Source organism: Pseudorasbora parva, chromosome 16 (genome assembly GCF_024679245.1).
Source record: "Pseudorasbora parva isolate DD20220531a chromosome 16, ASM2467924v1, whole genome shotgun sequence".
NCBI lineage: Eukaryota > Metazoa > Chordata > Actinopteri > Cypriniformes > Gobionidae > Pseudorasbora > Pseudorasbora parva.
Window position 1 is genome coordinate 9,436,948 of NC_090187.1, and position 24,190 is coordinate 9,461,137.

Genomic DNA, 24,190 nt, shown 5'->3' on the forward strand with positions numbered 1-24,190 from the left:
GGAGAAGAAAAAAAAATAATAATAATAATTATATATATATATATATATATATATATATATATATATATATATATATATATATATATATATACACACACAGTCGCGATCAAAATTGTTGGTACCCCTGGTAAATATGATCAAATATGGCTGTAAAAAAATAATCTGCATTGTTTATCCTTTTGATCTTTTATTAAAAAAATTCACAAAAATCCAGCCTTTCATTTAAGTAAAAATTATTGAAAATGGGGGGTAAATCACATTATGAAATAAATGTTTTTCTCTAAAACACATTGGCCACAATTGTTGGTACCACTAGAATTTTAAATGAGTAAAATCTCTCTGAAGTATATTTACATTCATATTTACATTTTTAGCACACCAAGGTGACAAGAAACATGAAATTGTCCAGCTATGATGTCTTGTTTCACACGAGCATAAATATAAGGAGGCATAAAAGCCAAATTCCCTTAATCATTTATCACAATGAGTAAAACCAAAAAATATAGTTCTGATGTGCAGAAAAAGATTGTTGAGCTTCACACATTAGAAAGAGGCTCTAGGAAAATAGCTAAAGAATTGAAAATCCCCATTTCCTCCATCAGGGCAATAATTAAGACGCTCCATTTAACTAAAGATGTTACAAATCTGCCTGAAAGAGGACGTGTGTGTATATCGTCCTAATGCACGGTGAGGAAGAACGTTTGAGTGCACAAAGACTCTCCAAGGATCATAGATGGGGAATCGCAGAGATTAGTTGAGTCTATGGGTCAGAAAGCCTTAAAAAAAAGATTCAAACCACCCCTACATCACCACATGTTGTTTGGGAGGGATTCAAGAGAAATCCTCCTCGCTCATCCAGAAACAAACTCCAGCACATTCAGTTGTCAGACATGACTGGAAAGTCAAAAGGGACTGGGTTCTGTGGTCATTTGAAACTATAAAAAGAGCTTTTTGTCAGCAAATCTACCAGATGGGTTTGGTGCAAACAGGGATAAAAAGTACCCCATGCCCACGGCTAAAAATACCACTGGATCGTTAATGTTGTGGGCATATTTTTTTGCTGGAGGTCCTGGACATCTTGTTCAGATACATTGTATCATGGATTCTAGCAAATACCAAAAGATAAAAAATCAAAACCTGATGGATTCTGATACAAATCTTATAATGGGCCATGGTTGGATCTCCCATCAGGACAACGATCCAAAACAAACATCAAAATCAACACACAAATGATGTCACGGAGCACAAAATGAAGCTTCTGCCATGACCATCCCAGTTTCCTGACCTGAACCCTATAGAAGATGTGTGACTGAACTGAAGAGAAGAAGCCCCAGCATGGATCTGGGAATCTGAAGGATCTGGAGAGGTTCTGTAAGGAGGAATGTTCTCTGATCTCTATTCAGGTGTTCTCCAAACTCATCAGGCATTACAGAAGAAGACTCCGAGCTGTTATCTTGGGAAAAGGAGGTTGCAAAAAGTATTTAATAAAAGGGTACCAACAACTGTGGCCAACGTGTTTTGGAGAAAAGCATTAATTTAATTTACCCCTCATTTTCAATTCTTTAACTTTAATGAAAAGGTTAGATCTTTGTGATTTTTAAAAAAAATAAAAGATCAAAAAGATAAACAATACAGATTTATTTTTTACAGCCATATTTGATCATATTTACCAGGGGTACAACAATTTTGACCATTTGACCATGACTATATATATATATATATATATATATATATATATATATATATATATATATATATAATTAACGTTACCGTAGATTTAGAAGTTAATGCAAAAACCGCATTATGTAAGTAAGGACTCCCGATATTTACAGCATTATCTTTAAACAACTTTTAGTTATAATTGAATCAATTTAAGGACAGACACAATTTCTTTTCAGTATATGTACCTCTGTTGAATAAAAATAAATAAAAAGCAATTTTGTAAAACTGCTGTACAGAAATCATACCGAACCATGACTTCAAAACCGAGGTACGTACCGAACCGATGACTTTGCGATAGCAGTGGTTCAGTTTGGCATCCAGATCTTTACAAATAATAATGAAACAAGTCTATCTGTAATAACTTCATTATGCAAGATGTTCTGACCGCATTATTCCTAAAAGTTTAAAATGACACCACTTGTCAGTGTCAGCTTTCTATCTTATTGTCCCCATAATCAAACTTGTATTGTGATGATAAGTGATGAAAATCTAGATGATATAAATGTATATATGGATGATTATTTTGCAAATCATATACAGTATTTGTTTTCTTAATTCGTGTTGGTTCCATCAATAAATATGTTTACAAAATGAGACCCGCTTCCTGTCTTCCATGCAGAAGCTAAACCATCAGAAGTAAATCTCAGACATCATTGACTTCTTTCCTTCAGAGATCTGAGGAGAACCAGCATCAGAAATCTTTAGAAAGGAGGCGACTGCCAAGATCCCAGTGTTCTTTCCCAGTTAAATACATGAGAATGTTCCGTGCCCTTGACTGATGATGCTGGACTGATACTCCCTTCAGATCGGTCATCAAGGTCACAGGGAGGAAGTGATAGGAGCGCTGAGAAATGGTTTTCAAATTTATGCACTTGCCTTCTGATAATAAATGTGATATTCTGTTTATTTCAGGGGGATTTGCAGTTTTTTTTTATTGTATTGTGTTCCCTTAAATATACATTGTGATCTCTTGGTCAATGTACGATTGAGCTCTTTGTCTTTCAAGCACTGTTATTGTATGCAATCAATGTTTTTTATTCAATAATTCACATGTACTTTTCATTTGAAGTGAAGTTAGTGCTTACTGTGTAAATGTAAGTACAATCAATGGTGGATGGCATTGTGCAACCTACCTGAGCATGAAAACTTAGGCCGCGTGTCCACCAAAGCGTTTTTAGCCAGTTGAAAATGCCTCGCTGAGAACGCTTGAGAGCATTTTGGCCCGGCAGGGTTTTTTTTTTTTTTTTTTTTTTCAGGTGAGACTCTTTGCTTGTTATAATACAGAATATCCACAGAAGTATTACTAGTATTTCATTTCACAGATATCAAGTGTATAGCGTCAGCTATGGCAGGTCACGTTAGTCAAGCTCGCATCAGCTGACTGTCAGCTGATCACGTCTACCTATAGGAATACGACGTCTATCACAGCATACATATGTAAGCTCCTTCAGTACTATCAACGCTATCACGTTTCTCCAGAGCTCATTTACCCTCCTCCATCCCCAGCTCCTCCTCTCATCTAGTCAGGATTTGGTATTCTAATTCTCCTTGAATCAGTCTAAATTCCTGAATTATTTTATACGTTTAATATCAACATTAATGATATCTGCAATACATTATGTTTGTTCTGTTTACCCATAAGGGGGTTACTGCTGCTCTCCCTGCTCTTATCAATGCTAGGCTGCATGGATGCGCAGGGAGTTCTTGCCCAGAACGGAACCATACCGCCAATCCAAACTATAGTCAATCAATCATATTTGACTATAGTGGCCCTGACAGATAGTTTGTTTCTGTATTGATTCGACATAAAAATGCAGAAACAATGTAAAGTATTTGCTCTAGCTCTTGTTTTAAATGATTTGATTCCATTATTATGCTTGTTGTTTTCATCTGTTGGCATTGTATAGTACAAGCAGAATGGTTGGTCTGTGTTGTATTTGTCCCACTCCTCCAATCCAGTATTGGACGGCTGGGTGATGAGCGCTGTGTTTTACTCAAAGCTGAACATTCTTCAACTCTCTGGGACCATTAAAAAAACAGTGAACGCTCAGCACTTGAGCGTTAAATACTCGCTCAGCGCCTCGTTACGCTCATGGCATTCTAAAAACGAAAACCGCTTTGGTGGACACAGCTTAAGTGTGAAAAGTAACGGATAAGTATTTCCTTAAATAAATCCAAACATCACTTCTTCTTTTTTTACTTTGAAAGGTAAATTGAACATAATTGTCTTCCAGGAAACATGTAAGTATCTTCTGTCCAGTACTTAATGAAAACATTTTATATTTAAACAAAATAAGAAACATTTGGATATGATCATTTTCAAATGTTTTCACCCCCCTGCTCTTAATGCATTGTGTTTCAGCAAAGGATGATGGAAACCTAACGATTTTGCTGTACCAGGAGGATTTTTCTGAAGAGCATTTGGCAGTTTAACTGTTCAGGACAAACAAGGGACTTATGAAACAAACATCACAAAAATAAAACAGCTGCAGATCATCCAGGTACCGACACAGTATTAAGAAACAAGGGTGAACTGTTAACCAGAATAAGTTGGTAAAACTAAAAAACAAAAATAAAACAGCACTTGCTAAGAAATAAAAGCATAGCACTTGCTGATTGAGTACTGCGATATAAAATATTTAACATACTGTATATCTTTTCTCAAACTAAGCTCATGCTCTTCACTTGTCAACGTTATGGAGACCCAGCAACAACAACATGACAGAAACTCTCCCAAACCAACATAACAAAACATTGAGCACTACTAAATCTCCCACTTAACATTAATCTTGCACAAAAATAAAACATTATATAACACTTAATTTTAACATTTACTCTCCCTTTTGAGTGTCATGCAAAATCATGCTGGGAAATACAAATCCCACCCCAGTTTTGGGTTTTTCTAAATGAAAAGAAACAAGTTCATAAGACTCAAAACAATGAAACAATTCCGACTACTTTAAATGTGTCAATTTTGAGAACTCAAAAGAAAAATAAAGTTCTAAATACTCATAAAAGTTCATTTGATTAAACTAATTAGAGTTCATTTGAAAATAATTGTATAGTTTTGAGCATTAGGGTTTACAGTGTATATAAACAGGGTCAGGCTATTTTATGTCTTGTGGACTTATGTAAAATATCTTATTCAGGACAGTACTAAATAAAAAAAAGTTACTTTTTGTTTAGAGTTCTCTCTTATATTTTGTTTAAATAATTTAACATTTTGCAAGGGGTGTGTAAACTTATGAGCATGGCATTTTTACCTGGTGAGAACTCAAGTAGATTATATAAAATGTGTAAAGGAGTCAAAACAGTGTCAGGAATTCCTCCGCTGCACACACATTAAGATCTGACGCCTGTATTATGCAATAGGCAACATCTGTCTTTTTAGGGTCCTTTCTTGTGACATTTCAACCTGTTTTTGATTAGTTTACAGGCATTTGTCCGTGCTGTGTTCATATTTCAGTCAAACCGCACCAGTTTGTGTCAGTATGTGGTATGTCTCGGCCCGCTTGTTTTGGTGCGCACCAAGTTTGGAATGGCAGCGTTATCAGTTATTCCAATGAGCTGCACTAACAGAGCAATCGCACCAGAGTACATTTTAATCAAATCAAACCAAACATGACAAATGTGAACAGAGACTGTCTTAAATTATCATAAAAATGCTCAAAGATTGTCACGTTTTGTAAAATGCAATAGTAGGTTTAATTACATAGCAGATTATATTTTCTCTTTATCACTGGACTGTGGAAGATTTTTTTTCCTATTGAAAAATTGTGGATGTTTAACTAACACATCAGATCAGAACTTGTGAATATTAAAACGGGAGGATGTGGAAAGGTTGACTATATGTGATACACCTAAACCAGCGACACGAGGAGTCCCAGAACCAAGCGTACTGTCTGGATCACATGGCTTCACTTGTTGTGGAACAGGAGGGGTCTGACCATGCCCGCAAGCACTTTCGGCAGCTGTGATGCAATGACCTCTGACATCATCTCTGGAAACTCCACCTTCATGGCGTCCGCCTGGATGTATGTGCTCAGACAGAAGAGATTGACCTTCTTCACAATCTACACAAAGATAAAGGCAATGTCACACTTCAAGCTCCCCTATCCTGATTTGCACATTCTTGTATATGACAAGTGGTGGTGTTAATAAAGCTTCATTAATCATGACCTATTTTATATTGTGTTTTACACATCTATGATGTATTTTACACACTGATATCACACAGTTTAGCACTGGGTGTTCTGAAACAACAGATTAAACCAATAAAGCCTACAGTACAAATTTCTAAGACCTTGAAATTATCAACAAGATTGAAACTGCTCTGAACAATCTGTCGTACAGAATATGTATGTTTTCTGTCATCTGATTGATGGTTAACGTCTTTAGCCTTTTAGTTTAATTCTAAAAACTTTTTAGAATTTTTGTTGTGAAATCTTCCCTTTTTTGTATAAAGTAAACAGGAATTACTTTTATAGTATTGGTAACATTGCAAGATGAACACTTACTGTACTGAAGAAACTTGGGTTTACTTGATTATCCATACATCATTTCTTAGAAAAATCGTGTTGAAATGAAATAGAATTATCATTAAAATGAAGGGCATGTTTTTGTGACATATAAGGACACAAATGTGTATAATGAGATGGGTATGACATAGGTATTACAAGGAGAGTATGAAATATAAGGACATTGGCCATGTCCCCACTTTTCAAAAGGCTTATAAATCATACAGGATGAGGTTTTTTTAGAAAGTAAAAAGGCACAATGTTCCCTGTGATGGGTAGGTTTAGGGGCTGGGGCAGTTTAAGGGGATAGAAAATACGGTCTGTACAGTATAAAAACCTTTACGCCTATGGAATGTCCCCATATGTCATAAAAACAAAAGTGTGTGTGTGTGTTATCCCCCATAATAAAAATGTAAATATCAACGTATTGTATTGTTATACAAATTTTACAGTATTGTTATCTATTATTTGGAGATACAGTGTAACAAATTATATGTATATGCAATTTTTAGAATCAGAATGTCATCTTATTTTTTGCATATAAATTAAACTACTATGCCTTAACTACTATGTACTAACTTTTTAATGAGTAATTTGATACAATGCACTTACTGTGTACATGCATGTTTTTACATTGTACTTACATTTGAAAAATAACCTGCATGTAATTCAATTTGTTAAAATGTATTCCTGTAGTTCCATTTATAATTCCACTGTTGACACTTCCCTTACACCTACCTCTACCCTTAAACTTATCCATACCAGCACACCTGACCCTAACTTTACCCGTATCCCACCTCAAGATCAGCAAAAGTGTTTTCTAATACGATATGAACACATAAAATACATTGTGCTAATGAAATAGAAGTTAAGACCACCTAATATAAAGCGGGACCAAAAATGCACGACAGTTTTTTTTTTATGATTTTGTCTAAAGGTTCATTAGACATGCATCAGACGATCCAAATCCACTTTTGCTAGTTTGAAGATGGAAAAAAACAGTCTGCCCCCCAGGTGCATGGTCCAAAAGGGTTGCACCTAGTCTCTTAATGAATCTTGGCTGTGTTTTGGGTGTCTGTTCTGTTATGGGCTTGATTTGAATTAGTCTATTATTTTAAATGAAAATAAAAACATTTATTATTTCAGTATTACATAATGATTTAATTTCTTTTGGCTATATTTATTAGTACACTATTATCATACAGTATAGCAGGCTCAGCCCTGCTTATCTTCAGTGGGGAAAAAAATGTAATAGCTTTTACTGTTACTTACTGGCTCAAGATAAGATCGGGTGCTGACCCAGAAGATCGGGTTCTACCTCCAGCGGCCCCCGGGTAATTTGAGTTTGAGACCCCTGGGTTAATGGGTTAGTTCACCCCCAAAAATTTAATTCTGTGATTAATTACTTAACTTAATGTCATCCGACACCTGTAAGACCTCCGTTCATCTTCAGAACACAAATTAGATATTTTAGTTGAAATCCGATGGCTCAGAAAGGCTTTCATTGACACCAATGTCATTTCCTCTCTCAAGACCCATAAAGGCACTAAAGACGTCTTTACAAAGCCCATCTCACTACAGTCGCTCTATAATCATTTTATGAAGCGGCGAGAATATTTTTTGTGCGCAATTTTTTTTTTTAATAAAGACATATTTCAAAACAAAGATTCGAACGTTATGAATCAGCGATTCATGATTCGGATCGCCAATGTCATGTGATTTCATCAGTTTGGCATTTTGACACGCGATCCGAATAATGAATCGATACACTGATTCATAACGTTCAAAAATTTGTTTGAAATCGGGCCATCACTATATGTCATTTAGTTTTTTTGCGCACAAAAACTATTCTCGCCGCTTCACAAAATGATTGTAGAGCCACTGTAGTGAGATGGGCTTTGTAACGACATCTTTAGTGCCTTTATGGGTCTTGAGAGAGGAAATGACATTGGTGTCAATGAAAGCCTTTCTGAGCCATCGGATAGCAACAAAAATATCTTCATTTGTGTTCCGAAGATGAACGGAGGTCTTAAGGGTGTCGAACGACATTAGAGTAAGTAATTCATGAGAGATTTTTTATTATTATTTTTATTATTATTATTATTTTGGTTGTAGAATGGAGGGGTTATAGAAAAATACGATAATAGGATTTTGTGAGAAAGCTCAGTAGCTACCTTTTCAAATTATTATTGTTATTTTTTTTATCCTGAAACTGTCGAGCATTTCCTGAGTATGATCCATGTATATTAAGGCTATAGCTCCTACTGTACCTCGTGCATGGCATCCATGAGTTTGGTCAGGTGGTAGAATCTCTGTGAGCTGGCCACCACTCCTTTCTCCTTCAGCTGGATGGCTTTCGTCAACTCACAGATGTAGTTCTGTCTCATTTCATCAAACTGAGATTGACTCTTCAGGCCCTCCAGAGGAACTGTCACAAACACATCAATGTTGAAACCACAGCACAGCATTAGTGTCACTGATAAATTAAAGCTTCTCTAAGCTATTTCACAGCGCATAAAATATTCCTTAAATAAATCACAAAAATGATGACGGCTCTGGAAACAATAGAAAATCTCTTCACAGATGACAGCCTGGCTTTGTAAATCCTGCCAGTTTCACAGTGTTCTATAAATAGAATAATGTTGCAGTCAGCACAATTGAAAGGTTTCTTTGGTATTAATGTTAAGCTAATTTAAAAAAATGTTAGCTTGGAATTGAAACTTAGTTTGGATTTTCAAGGTCTTACAATCTGCCAAACACGTATCTCTGTCCATCCGTGCGGACTGGCATGAAGCCATTGGTTTAAAATTGTCCAGATTGTTAATATTCCATTCTGGAACACCGATTTGACCTGTAGAGGGTCAGATAGAGTTAGAGATAGAGTTGTGTGGGTCTAAGAGAAAACAGAGGATTCATTACCAGTGTTGAGGAGTATCAAAGCCTTCATGCACAGAAACTCTTCCTTGGTCACTTGCATGTGGGCGAATTCCTGTGGAACAAACTGCATAGCCAAGCACAAGTCGTAGATCGGAGACCTCCTCAGTTGATCTCTAAAATTTAAAGAGCTCTTCTGAGTATACATAGATGTCTGACAGTTAATGCATTTACTGTTTATGGAATGTATGTAGCTATTAACTCTATTAATGTATGTAGCTATTAACCACTACCAGCATTTTTTATAATTTTTTACAAAATTTGAATGGCTGCCGAAATATTTTGATGTATGAGTATCTGAACATGCAATATATCAAAAGAAAGAACAGATCATCTGTCTTTAAACAACACAACAAAAAAAACTTAATGCATTATTACTTTTTATCAACGCTTGAATGTGGGTATATGTTTCATAAAAAAGACAATTTTGAGACAAAAGCTGAGAAAAATAAAAAAATTGTCAAAGACTACTGGATACAGAACGATGATCAAAACATAAATGCAGTAGACTCATCAACACCGCTAATGATTGCACAGTCCTATAGTTCGTCCTGGGTCGACATTTCATTCTGAAGTTTTGATTTATTAGCTGTTCGGTGTTTATGATCACATTATTTTACATATGCATCTGTTTACTTAAGGTATCGCTTGGTTTTGCTTTTTTTCCCTGTGTTTTAATCCTGTACTCTTTCAGAAAATGCAAAGCACCCCCTGCAACACAGGAAACACGGAAAGCCAGACATTTCTGTGAAAGGCAGGGAAGAGTTGTCTCATAAATAACGGTAATTTCCACATCAAAAGAAAGAGTGAAGCTCCAGAGCATAATATTACGTAATCACCATGGACCAATTGTCAAGCTTTATCTAGCCATTATTTTGTTCCAAAATGATGTCACTACAGCTATTTTATCAAATTTGGTTACAGTGTATCAGGTCTAAGCATTTGATATAAAATAATAATTTGTTACATTTATATAGCGCTTTTCTAGGCACTCAAAGCGCTTTACATAGAAGGGGGAATCTCCTCAAACACCACCAGTGTTCAGCATCCACCTGGATGATGTGACGGCAGCCTGAAGCTGAAGGAGTGACGCTCACCACACACCAGCTGATTGGTGGAGAGGAGACAGAGTTATTAAGCCAAACAGGATATGGGGATTATTAAGAGGTCATGATGGACAGGGGCCAATGGGCAAATTCGGCCAGGATCCTGGGGTTCCACCCCAACTCTTTATCGAAGGACATCCTGGGGTTTTTAACGACCACAGAGAGTCAGGACCTCGATTTAACGTCTCATCTCATCACTATACTGGGGCGTTAGGACCCACACAGACCACAGGGTGAGCGCCCCCTACTGGCCTCACTAACACTACTACCAGCAGCTACCTGGTTTTCCCAGTTTGTCTCCCATCCAGGTACTTACCAGGCTCAGCCCTGCTTATCTTCAGTGGAAAAAAAATGTAATAGCTTTTACTGTTACTTACTGGCTCAAGATAAGATCGGGTGCAAAGTACAAGTAATCAGTGGTGACATTCTGGAATGTTCTCCAACCCAGTGAGAACAACATTAAACCCATCCAGGAATACTGGATTAGCGTCATCTGGTCGTTGATGTGCAAATTGCGAAAACCTTTAAAACACAGATGTACAAGATGATTATGAAATGTATGATTATGAAAAGCATGAATGCTAGTTTTTCTTAGCCTAAAATGTTAGACGTAAAATGTTAGACTGATTGTAATGTTGTTACCTGGAAGAGACTTGGACCATCTGACAATCCAGAGCAGCTGCTTCTCGCAGAGTCTGTTGAGGCTGTTGAGGAGAAGGTGGGGATGCTCTGGTTGCGAGCTGTCGTAGCCAGAATTGACCACCTGTGGCTCAATGCTCTCCAGAATGCTGATCATCTGCGGGGACAGCTGCAGCTCACGGATGACTGGCATACAGGGCAGGGAGGACACCGTTTGACCATCACCCAGCATGGAAAACGGACCCTGGAACATCAGTGATGGACTCAACCCTGTGACCTTCAAACCTGCAAACCGTTTCATCTTACGGCCTGAAACACATAAATGCACGTTACTGAGGGTTCTTCTTCATCACCTTGTCACTCTGTTGTAATGCAAATATACTACACGTGAATTTATAGGAATATTGTTACCTGGTCAAATACTTATAGCACATTTTTTAGTTCATGAAATTACACTAAAGTAAACTATGTGTTTAGTAGTTTTATACTGCAAGTATACTTGTAAGTTTTCTTTAAGTGAACATAACATTATAGTTCATTTATATATTTTAAACTTTATATTTATAAATATATATATATAAACTAAATATACTACTACTATATTTTTACAAGTGTTAATTTCTTATACTTAAAATATATATGTAACTATACTTTAACTCTTTCCATTTTAATCCATTTTATTCTAGCTTCATGCATCCTTTTTATTAACACCTGAATATGGGTAAGTGCTATTAAAAGAGCAACATTTTAAACAAAAAGATGAGAAAACTGCATTCTTGTTAAAAACTACATCCGGATCGGATTCAGAATCATAATCAAAACACAGATGGAGTAGATTGAGTCCATCAACACTCCCAAAGCTGTAAAGTTATTAACACCTCTGTACGTTTTGAACTCACAGTACATGCTGTTTAATGTTTGATGATTGTTATTTTACATGTTATTAGTCTTCTATCACTTTTTTTCTACCTCTTCTTCACCCCACCATTTTCTGACTGAGCAGACAGAATTACTGAACTACGCTTTCAAAAAAAAAAAAAAGAGTAAAAAAAATAAACCTTTTAAGGTACAGGTGGCTGTCACTGGGGTGGTACGTACCCTTAACTCTTTCCCCGCCAAACAAAGAATTTTCCGTTATTTGTGAGAAAATGCTTCCCGGCCAAAAACTGAATTTTCCAGGTTACCATGTTTTCACTCTCAGACGCTAGGGGGCACTATTACGTATCTTCTGAATGAGTACTGAATCTCCTGATCAAAACCATAGACTGTAAAAAAATATGGACGTAGTGTCCGTAGTGTCACCCATAGGATTCCGATAAGCCATTCTGAAGCTTAAAGTAGGGGTGACCTGGGCGTTGCCATCTTGCGGCCGAGTCATCGCGTGTCACTCCCGGATAACAGAAAATGGGCAAAAGGCGGGATGTGGGCGGAGCTTAGGTGACGCAATGACTATAGACGGCGGATAAAAGGCTAGCCACCTGTAACCACGCCCTTAATTATGCAGAACTTTAAGGCTTAATATAACGTAAACGAATGAGTTATAAAAAAATTCACCCCCCTCACAGTTGTCATGAAGGTCAAAATTAGCCTTATAGGTCAAAACTACAATTTGTACCTGGCTATAAACATGTTTTTTTCTGCTGTAAAGTTGAGAATTTTAACATGGGGCTCAATGAGATTCTGCTCCCTTCTGGAGCCTGTCCCTAGTGGCCAGTTGAGGAATTGCAGTTTACATTACTTCCGTATTGGCTTCAGGAAAGATCGCGGGAGGTTGCTGCTTGAGCAAAACACACGTAAAACGCAGCAAAACAACAGATCGATCCGATGTAATCATATGCATATGTAAAATAACATTATCATCATCATTAAACAGCATATGAATCAAAACGATCTAATGTTAGTGAATGAAATGTGGACCCAAGACGAGCTACAGGACTGTGCAAGTATTAGGGGTGTTGATGGACTCGATCAACTCCATCTGTGTTCGATCCTCACTCTGAATCTGATCTGGGTACACTCTTTCACAAAACGTGATTTTCTCAGCTTTTTGTTTCGTTTCGTTTTAAGAAACTTACCCATATTCAAGTGTTGATTAAAAAGGAATGCATGAAGCTAGAATATATGTTTTTTTTTTTGTTTTTTGTTTTTTTTAAGAAGAGGGTCAGCTCTTTATTTTTATATATTGCATGGTCATATATTCATTAAACTAAATATTCTATGGGCTATTAATTTTTTGTGTAAATTGTCAAAAAGCCTTAGCCTAGAAATCTAGACGCACCCTAGCGGCAGCAAATCTAATCTGCCCGCGAGTGTCGTCTAGCAACTCTCAATACCCTTCTGAGCTGTAATCGCCAAACTCTTGCCGGGCCAATCACATCGTGTATAGAGTCAGTGGGCGGGGCCATAATTACGAAGGCCGAGTTGCGTTTTGGTGCTTCTAGTAAACACAGAAACTGGCGAACGGCGGTCTTTCGAATCAACTTTGACCGCGACTCTGGAAGATTTGGAGTTAAGCTTTTCTCTGAGAAAAGAACAAAGAACGGCACTGAAGTCATTCTTAAAAAGGGAAGATGAGTTCGGAGTTTTGCTGACCGGATACGGCGAATGTTTAATCTATCAACGAGCTCTGCTTCACCTTCGTTGCTCTGGTTGGTTGTAGCGCTATCCTATCGCGTGAAACTCATTAAGTATGTCGCTATTGTTTATATTCATATGCTGATTCTTGTGTGCATCTAACCCCCCCCCCCCCCCCCCCCCCCCCCCAATAATGTCTTTAAAAATCTACACTGCAAAAAAGTTCTTATTTAGCTTTTTTGTTCTTGTTTCCAGTCCAAATATCTAAAAAGGAAACACTAATCACCATAATGGTGACCAAACACTTTCAATAAAATAAAACATCAACATCTAAACCTCTGTTAATTCTAGAGCTCCTATAGATGTCTTTCAGGGTTGAGCCGAACTTGCCTACCCCTGCTCTTAATTGAGGAAAACAGTGGTATAACAGCTATGTTTTGTTCCCCAAGGAACAAAATTGTACCTCCACTGTACCTTTTTTTTCTGAGAGTGTATTGTAATAACAACTATTTACACATAGCACAAATTTTTTTTTTTACTTTTGTTGCTATTTACACATAGTGTAATTAACATCTATTGCTTTTTGTAAATAGCCCCTGCCAAAAAATATGTTTTTTTTTTTTTTTTTAATGCACATGGGTCATATAAACAACTTTTATGTTACTTTTATGGCACGTTTTTATGTACTTTCACTGTACATAAATAAGCAGCTAGGACATTGTGCTAAACATCTCCATTTGTGTTTCACTAAAGAACGTTTAGAGCAACATGAGGGAGAATAAATTACTTTGGAAAATATATTTTTTGTTGAATTATGGTAACCTTTTTACAATAAAGTCCCATTAGTTAATATTTGTTAATGCATTTACTAGCATTGATATTTATTATTAGAACAGTATTTATAATTAAAGTTACATTCTGTTACATAATGTTAATGTTACATTTAACTGTCCATTGTTAGCTCAGGTACATTGCCTAATATTAAAAGACACAACTTCTGATTTTAGTAATGTATTAGTAAATGCTTATTTAAAATTACATTAACTAAGATCAAAAATTTTTTAGAATTATTTACATTGTTAATTAATGTTAACTAATGTAATTAACTAATGTTCACAAATGACACCTTATTGCAATTACCGACTATAAACTATATTTGACTGGTCAAATATTCAACATTGCAACATATAGTGACTGTCCATTTGATGTCCAAGCTTGAGAAATTATATATATATATATATATATATATATATATATATATATATATATATATATATATATATATATATATATATATATAATACAAAGCTTAATATAATCATTAAAAAAAAAGAAAAGTGATACCTCCAAGCATCATCCCTGCCTGATAGCACTTTCTAAGACGACATGCAGGACAATTTTTTCTCCTGATTTTATCAACAATGCAGTCATTTCGCCCCGCACACAGGTAGTTATGGTGACCTAGACAAGAGGGAAACAATTATTAAACTTATGTGTGAATTTTTTTTTTTTTTTTTTTTTTTTTTTAAGAAAGATGATTTGGAGAGCACAGCAAGAGAGAGAAAAAAGAAAAAGGCACAGAGCGAATTGGTTTGAAGCAAGGCTGACAGGGCATAGTGACACGGCCATGGTCAGACATAGTGGCTCTTACATATCTGTCCTCAGTGATAAGAATACAAGAAAGAACACTGTGAACATTGGTCCAAATGATAATTACCATCTTCTGGGACACTATACCATGACTTCACAAAATACATAAAATATCACCCAAAAAAAACCATGCTAAAACATTTTTTTGTGGTTTGTAGTGCACATCTGGTGTACTGGTACTATATATATATATATATATATATATATATATATATATATATATATATATATATATATATATATATATATATATATATATATATATATATATATAGTACTACTACTAGTACATGTACTATATGCTAGTGTATGCCTTAAATGTGAATGTGATTTCACCAAGAACATATTCTTGGATTAACATATTTATTGATCCTGGGACATCATTCCAATCAACCAATTGAGGTTTAGGGAAGAGTGGGGTAAGATGAGCCATTTTTTGCTCATGTGGTCATCAAGATAAGATAAAATAAGGCAGGAGTACAATGGAAGTAGCTTAAGTAATTTCAGGATGTTTGCTATTGTTTTAAATGTTCAGAATACATCTATGACAAAGAGTTCTAAAAAATATAGCTTCTTATAACAAAGTGTTCCTGTGGCTCAATTTATTCCAGGTTAGGGGTAAGTTGATCCGAGTACGTGCACTGTAAAAAAAAAAAATATTGTTGGTTTATCTTTAAAAAGTAAGTAACCTTGTTTCTTTACATTTTTGAGTTTATTGAAATTAAACATTTAAGTTGATGCAATTAAGGAAATTGGTTTAATAGATAGAAACTCAAAATATTATTGTACCTGAATCACATAAAACATTTGATAAATCATGAAAATTGCAAAATTTGCATGTTTCACTGCGTCATCACAAATAAAACACAATTTCCTAATATGCTTACACAATCTTTTAAAAATATTTGAAAAAAGTTTGTTGATTCTCAAATTCTATTAACAAATTTTTTAAATTAGAATGAATGCAAAATTTTAAGGAAGCCAGGTGACTTTTTTTCTTTCTTTTTTTAATTCCAGTGTGGGTAAGTTTCACCATCTGCACTGTAAAAAATTATTTAGAAAACAATTTACCTGGTTGCCTTAAAATTTTGAGTTCATTGAAATTGAAATTTTGAGTTAATACAATGAACATTTTTTTGAGATTCGACAAAAAAGATTTTGTAATCATATTGGGTAATTGTGTGTTTTATTTCTTATGAAGCAGTGAAACATGCCAAATAGTGCTATTTTCATGATTTATCAAATTTTTTGTGTGGTTCAGATACAAAAATATTTTGAGTTTCTATTTATTAAACCAATTTCCTTCATTGTATCAACTCAAATTTTTAATTTCAATAAACTCAAAATTTTAAGGCAAACAGGTTACTTACTTTTTTTAAGTTAAACCAACAAAAAACAACCAACATTTTTTACAGTGTGTGTAAATGGACCATCTAATTGAATCTGAATCAAACCTATGCAAAATTGAAAAGATAAAAGAACATTTATAATTTATAATTTAATCATTTTAAAAACTCTTTTAAAAACACCTTCAATAATCAAATTTCCTTTCACAACTAATCATATTTCTGTTCTTAAAGCAAACTTACACAACATAAAACCAACCAAATGATTTTCAATATCTTTAATTATTTGTATTTCTGAAACAATATGTTGAACACCAAAGTTGTAACATTTCCAAAAACAGCCTAAACAGAGTTTGTAGAGTAAAATAAATGACATTATACCAGTTTATACTTATACAGATTTAACTTAACTATAGTGCCTTATGGTGGGGTAAGTTCAAATGTTTGCTCAATTTACCCCACAGCATTTGGCTGACTTTGCCCCATAGCTGCCATTTTGGATTAAACTTGCTAGCTTAATTCAGGCTAATATTTAGCTAAATGGTTTACATGGTTTTATGCTAAATCATCAATATGGATCATAAATATTTTAGACCTGGACAAATGTGCTTTGACGCAACAGCTATTACATCTGTTATGCTAAAATTTTACTTTAACATAACAAAAAATTAAAAAAGTAAATTGTTGCCTTCCACTTCTCCCATGTGCTTCTCATTTGCAGAGTCTAGCAGAAATGATGGGCGGTTCCAAAATATATGGTCACATGACAACAAAAGTGTACAGTTGCTAAGATAAAAGAGGGGGGGGGGGGTTACATTTAACTCATCTTACCCCACTCTCCCAAGTTTAAGTCAAGTTTAGGCTTACAACCAGGGTTAAAGGGATCTAGGGTTCTGCTGAACAGAAAAGAAGATATTTGGAATAATGTTTGTAACAAAGCAGATAGAGCAACCATTCACTACCATAGTATTTTTTTCCTACTATGGTAGTGAAGGGTTGCTCTATCTTCTTGGTTACAAACTTTTTTCCAAATATCTTCTTTTCTGTTCAGCAGAACAAAGAAATTCATACAGGTTTGGAACAACATGATGGTAAGTAAATGAAGACAGAATTTTTCAGTGCTCCGACATCTTTTATTCACCTACCATTTTATGGATAATTTATGGACAGGGTCATGTTTAGGATTAGGGATTTATTTAGTACAACATTTTCAGACAGAAATGTTTTTCCAGGATCATCAAAATAGGTTTTGCTTGGCAAAATAATGTTAATCATGCATTATAGTTGCGAAAACTAACATTTACAACATGTGCACATTTCAAAAATGTCAGTCTTGCTAAAATACAGCGTTTTATTCAATCAAAAATGCTCTGAAGAATGATATTGTCCAGCTACCATCTGCTGTCAAGTATCAAGTATCTGCCTGCAATACCGGAGGCTGCACTTTTAGGACCGCCGCAGTTTCAGGACTGTATTTCTAGGACCCTAGTTTTGTTTTTCATCTAGCCAGCTATACTCCAACAGAGGAGATTTTTTTCGTTATTTTTAACGAAACAGTAAGCACAGCCATTTTAAACTTAAAGGTGCACTATGCAACTTTCCGTCCACTGGAGGGCGCCTATTCTAAACAAAGCCGTAGTTTGATGACGCCAAGTGTGAGCGCTAGCCTGGATCCCAGCCGAACTTAGTCCCGCCCACACATTTTTTAGGTTGAGCAGTTCAGTCTGGCCTCGCTCCATAGAGGAGTAATTATCCCCGAACTGTTTGGACCAATGAAATCATCAGGGTGGGCTTTAGACGATGATGGACAGATGATCAATGGTAACGTAATCATACACGTCATCAAAGGGGCTTGGATTATATTTGTTCAAATCCTAAACGGAGAGCTTGTTTGTATATGCATTCACCTTCACAATTCCTCTCAGAAATGTTGATCATGTTGGGTAAGTTCTCTGTGTATCATTCAATTATTTAATTTTTTTACAACACCGTTAAAGATCGTGTATTCCAGCGTGGAGACAGGGTTGCCAAGTTTTTACGACAAAACCTGCCAACTACTAGCCCTAAACAATAGCTTCTCAGGGGAAACGCCCCATAATCACAGCCCAATAGAGCAGTATCAGACTCATATTCTGACTAGAATTGAGTATGACCACGTCAGGCTATGTGAGTGCAGTATCTTGGGACATCTTGACTGGGGAGACTATACACCATATAAGCACACAACAGCACTGGGACCAGAAGATGGTAGTATCTCCCACAGAGGAAAATCTCAGTCTCTCTCCCCTTATCTTGGGTAAAGCAGCTCTGTTTATCATATTAGATACATTTTAGTGTGTTTAAAATTATGTCATGACGTTCCTCTGTGTGTTCGCTCGGCGCTGCTGTGACATGTTCACACTGCTAAGAGTAAAGCGCTTCTGCAGAATAAAACCGAGGGTAACGCAGATATGACGCGATTGACAGGCGACTCCCTCAAACCCAATGCTGAAACGTCCCGGGTCCTTAGTTAAAATAGCAATTTTCTCACAATTTAAAAATAGTTGGAAACATTTGGGATATTGTAAGTACTCAACTGAACAAAATATATAACACTGGCCTAGTGGTTTTTGGATATTTTACTGCAAAAATACTACATAGTGCACCTTTAACTACTTTAATTAGTTTAAATAGTTTAATGGGGTTACCAATGGGTAGGTTTAGGGTATGGGTTGGTTAGAAAAATATATATTAAACTTTAACTTTATACTAAATCATTGCTAGTGTCCTAGACCTGCGGTCCTAGAAATGCGGTCCTGAAAATGCAGCCTCCGGGTTTGCAGGCGGATGTTACTCAAATTTCCTGTTTACAAAACACATCAACACAGGAGATAAACTACAGTCTACAGAGTCCAAGGGATATTTTAATATATCCTAAGACAAAATGATTACAGTAGTTTTAGCAGTTTTACTTACCCTCAACCGCTCTCTTGAAAAACACCTTGCAGCTTCCACAGGTAAGAACTCCATAGTGACAACCGGAAGCCTCGTCTCCACATATAACACACACTCTTTGAGATGGAACCCTGAACATAAGCAAGATACAATGTTCTTTGGATGGTGTAACCAAAACACATCCTAAATGACAGTATTTGGTTTATAATAATTCCAAATGCAATCGCATATATCAGTAGATTTGTTCGATTTTTTTTTTGTCGAACTCCAACAAACAAGTTTGATTGATGACAATTTGATGAAAAATAACTGTCATGTCCACACTCCCCCGAGTCCGACAGTCACCAACAAACGCTAATGTTCACTCAGCTGAAAACAAACCCTAAACCAACGGCAACAGACGCCAACTAGGGTAGCACACTGATCCAACAAAATTGGTGTTTGTCTGTGCGGTGCAAATTGGCCTTAATACAATCGCTTTTCCACAAACTGAGAAAGGCCACTGCACAGTATGTTCTGACCTGTGACCTTCTGATTAATGATCTCTAATGGTTCGCTCATTCAGTGCTAAACTAGATGTGCTCAGTATTGCTCCTGGAAACAACTTGGTTCTGGCTCACAGCAAGTGGATCCCAAAATATCAATGTGCTGGTTCTGATGTGATGCAAAATTAGTAGAATTAAAGGGTTAGTTCACCCAAGCATTTAAATGATCATTCAATTTACTCACCCTCAAGCCATCCCAGGTGTATATGACATTCTTCTTTTAGATGAACTCAGGTGGACTTATATTATAAAATACCCTGGCTCTTTCTAATGGCGGTGGATGTTATCATAGATTTTGAAGCCCAAAAAAAGCACATCCATCCATCATAAAAGTAACCCATACGGCTCCAGGGGGATCATAAAGGCCTTCTGAAGAGAAGCAATGCATTTTTGTATTAAAAATATCCCTATTTATATCTTTACAAACTATAATCATTGGCTTATGCACTGTAAAATAATATTTAGAAAAAGAAATTGCCTGGTTGCCTTAAAATTAAGTTTATTGAAATTAAAATTTTGAGTTAATACAATGAACATTTTTTTGAGATGCGACAACCTTTATTAAAAGATTATTAAAAGATTTTGTAATCATATTGGGTAATTGTGTGTTTTATTTCTGATGACGCAGTGAAACATGCCAAATAGTGCTATTTTAATGATTTATCACTTTTTTTATGTGGTTCAGATACAAAAATATTTTGAGTTTCTATTTATTAAACAAATTTCCTTCATTGTATCAACTAAATTTTTTAATTTCAATAAAATCAAAATGTTAAGGCAACCAGGTTACTTACTTTTTTAAGTTAAACCAACAAAAACCAACAAACAATTTTTACAGTGTGGTAACGGCCAGGCGCGAGTCAATATCCGGCAGAAAAGTGACGTCTGACCCGACACATGACGTATGACGAATGCGGAAGCGCAGAGGATAGAGGAAAATAAAACGGTCACAAATTAGAATTCTGAAATAAGACATTTTTTTAAAGATAAATGTTGGAGGATTCCTATAAGAGAAGAGGAGCTTGAGTTTGTTGCCCAGCACACCACGAGAGGCGTCTACTCTCACCTAATCTTACACAGAGGTCACTTCCACCGGAACTCGACTCAAGTGTGACCGTTACTGGAAGCCAGTGATTATAAAGTTACAAATATGAATGTTTTTCTTACACAAATGCATCGGTTCACTTAAGAAGGCCTTTATTAACCCACTGGAGCTGTATGGATTACTTTTATAATGGATGATGCGCTTCAACATTTTGGGTAGCTCCTATTTACCCCCATAATAAAGCTTGGAAGAGCCAGGATATTTTTTTATGTAACTATGAATTTTTGTTTTTTTGGGTGAACTAACCCTTTAAGCACCCTTGATTTAGATGCCTGATTAGAGAATAATTAAAAAAAAAACATATTTTAATTGGTTCCCATTTAATTGATGAGAGGGATTCTAAGTACACTGGCCAGACTCCACATGGTGTCAATAAAATGTATTAAAAAAATGGGCAAAGCAGATGACTTATTAAATATGTTGTCTCCATCTTGTAAACCTGCTTTATGATTGACTCCATTTTGAAGACTTTCTGGGACATATTGATCCATATATATATATATATATATATATATATATATATATATATATATATATATATATATATATATATATATATATATATGTATATATATATATATATATATATATATATATATATATATATATATATATATATATATATATATATATATATATAGGTGACTGACAATGCCCAAATAAATATAATAATAATTATTATTATTTTTACCACATATTTTGTATAACTTTTTGTCATCAATTATTACTTTTTAATAATAAAAATTAAAACTACACACACTATTTCAATTCCGCTTCAATTCAATTTTGAATAGCGCACAGCATTCGTGGCGCCGTTCTTACCCCGGGAAAGCCGTGTAGACTGCCCGTGAGCGCGGGATGAAGCCATCTGGTGAGGAGTATCCAGCGTGCTCTTCATTCACACTAGTGGACTGATACCAGAACGGAGAGTCCGCGGGGGACACCCATTTAGAAATGTCCGTTTTGGACATCATGGGAACTACGCTCGTTCCATCGAAAGTCAACATACCCCTGCCTAGAGAAGGTGATACTCTTCTCGTAGGTGGCAAGATTAATGTAGATTGATCCAGGTCCAACTGAAAGTTAGAGGAACTGTTGCCCTGTTGGGCAGCTTGAGATGAGAGCAAAGCTGAAGCCTCTTCGATAAACCCACACTGCTGTTTCCTTTCGGTAGGGTCGTAGCAGCTTTCCAAACCGCCGACGTCGAAATTAGTGTTGGGTGGCTCCATAATGAGACACTGTTCTTTCTCATCTTTTACAAACGCACTCTCCGGAACATCCATCTCCTTGGGCATAAGCGCTTTTGTGCTCCACTGTCCGGTTTGGACTTTCAGAAATTCATCCATGTGATCGGTATACGTTTTGGTACCGAGAGGTAAGTCAAGCAGAGATAGCTGGTCCAGAGCGTCGCTGCTTGATCCCGGCGCGCTGCTGCGTAAAGAGCCATCGTGTCCAAAATTACGCACGGAGATCCTGCCGTGCCCAAAACTCCCGTCCATATATTTCTCCATTAAATGACTTACTCCCGTCCTCATCTCTGTGGAATCAGCGTGAGAAGTGTTCACATTGTCCATTCTACTGTTAGTTTTGGTTTCCATAATCACAAATCTAGCGAGATGCGTCTTCTCTGTTTGGTTGGAAGTTATGATCTGTGGCGTTTAACCGTCTCTTTGTATTCCTCCTTGTGGTGAGAGGCTGTACAAAAGTGTCCCAGCGACTAAATCCTAAATATAAAACAACAACTGTAAGATGTATCCTTTATTTATTATAATGTTTATAATATTAAATAAATGCTATCCTTGATATAGAAATCATAATAGCTATATATAATTAATTAACATTTCCTATTCACGAAGCGAGAACTGACTAGAACTAGAACTGTTGCCTCTTATTTATTAATTATAAGAGTTTTTGAGTAAAGACAATCTATATTTAAAATTCATTTCTTACCTTACAAGTCAGTGACACAGTTAAATATAGTCTCATGTAAAAGTTTGCTATCAATCATGGCAGTGACCTGGTTGTCATGGATGACGTAATGAAATAAAATGCAGAAATATTATCCAACATGCTCCAGATACATGCTCCACAGAATGCGTTCAGCACTAATGGGAAGAAAGATGTCCTTCAAAGTTATCTACGCAGAAGTTACACAAGGAGTGGGCTTGACAAGCGATTTGTTTCCAGACTGAATATGAAAACTCTCTGTCTGCTTCATAATTCATCTGAAACTATCTGTGATAACTTCACTAGGAATATAGGTTATTTTTATTTTGTAAATCATTTTTGTTTGAGGTCACTCATTAATGTGATGTGAACATCCTGTACTTGTGTGCGTGGCTCCAGAAGGCCGGTTAAGAGCTCTCTTTGAAGCTAATTTTCCTCACAGACACGCGTTTACTCTTTATCACACCAAATGATTTTCCACTAGAGGATTATTTAGTCCAGGTGCCTAATGCTGCGAGAGATAAAAACACTGTTCTGAGACATCCTGGTTTTCGATTTACTTAAATAAACCAATAATTGACAAGTGCAAACTCATCAAATCCTTCGAATCTAACCTTACAATCAAAATGTAGGCTACTATACCTACTTTGTATGAAATATTGCAGTATTTATTATAAATGATTTATCCGTAGGCCTACACATTATTATTATTAATATTTATTTAATTTAATTTAATTTAAATTAACTCTCATTATTTTTAATCAAAATAACTTCCACCCCTTGCAGCGAGATCTCGTCTCCTATGATGTTTACTATCGTGAGGGAAACTCACAGATTGACCAATAGCAAACCACAACGATCCAATCAGATCCTGATACACAAAATAAAGTCCCACGTTACTCGAGAAGCTGTTTCACTTATGGAAGAATAGACTACTACGAGAAAAGTCTATCTCAGCCTCCGCTGGTAACATTAACAAGTCTCATTTGTTAAGTAAGGGATAATGTACACCCAGCGGTTGTTATCGCAGAATAAACCCCGACAGAGTGATAAGGACCCCGACGCGAAGCGGAGGTTACACGCTTATTACACGGCTACTAGTCTCAAATAAATAATTATTAGACACAAAATATTGTCTTGAGATTAAATATTTTATTAGCTCTTACGCAAA

General features: G+C 35.8%; 1 protein-coding gene across 1 annotated transcript; it reads right to left on the reverse strand.

Moving 5' to 3' along the window:
* Window positions 1–5,306: 5,306 nt before the first annotated feature.
* Window positions 5,307–23,280, reverse strand: pgr (progesterone receptor). The gene is made up of 9 exons (XM_067419361.1): window positions 23,023–23,280; window positions 21,895–22,796; window positions 19,444–19,553; window positions 14,837–14,953; window positions 10,922–11,227; window positions 10,657–10,801; window positions 9,159–9,289; window positions 8,510–8,667; window positions 5,307–5,795 (listed from the first exon to the last, which is right to left on the reverse strand). The coding sequence occupies exons 2-9, from the start codon at window positions 22,668–22,670 to the stop codon at window positions 5,640–5,642; spliced, it is 1,899 nt and encodes a 632-aa protein (XP_067275462.1). The 5' UTR covers window positions 22,671–22,796; window positions 23,023–23,280; the 3' UTR covers window positions 5,307–5,639.
* Between the last annotated feature and the right edge of the window lie 910 nt (window positions 23,281–24,190).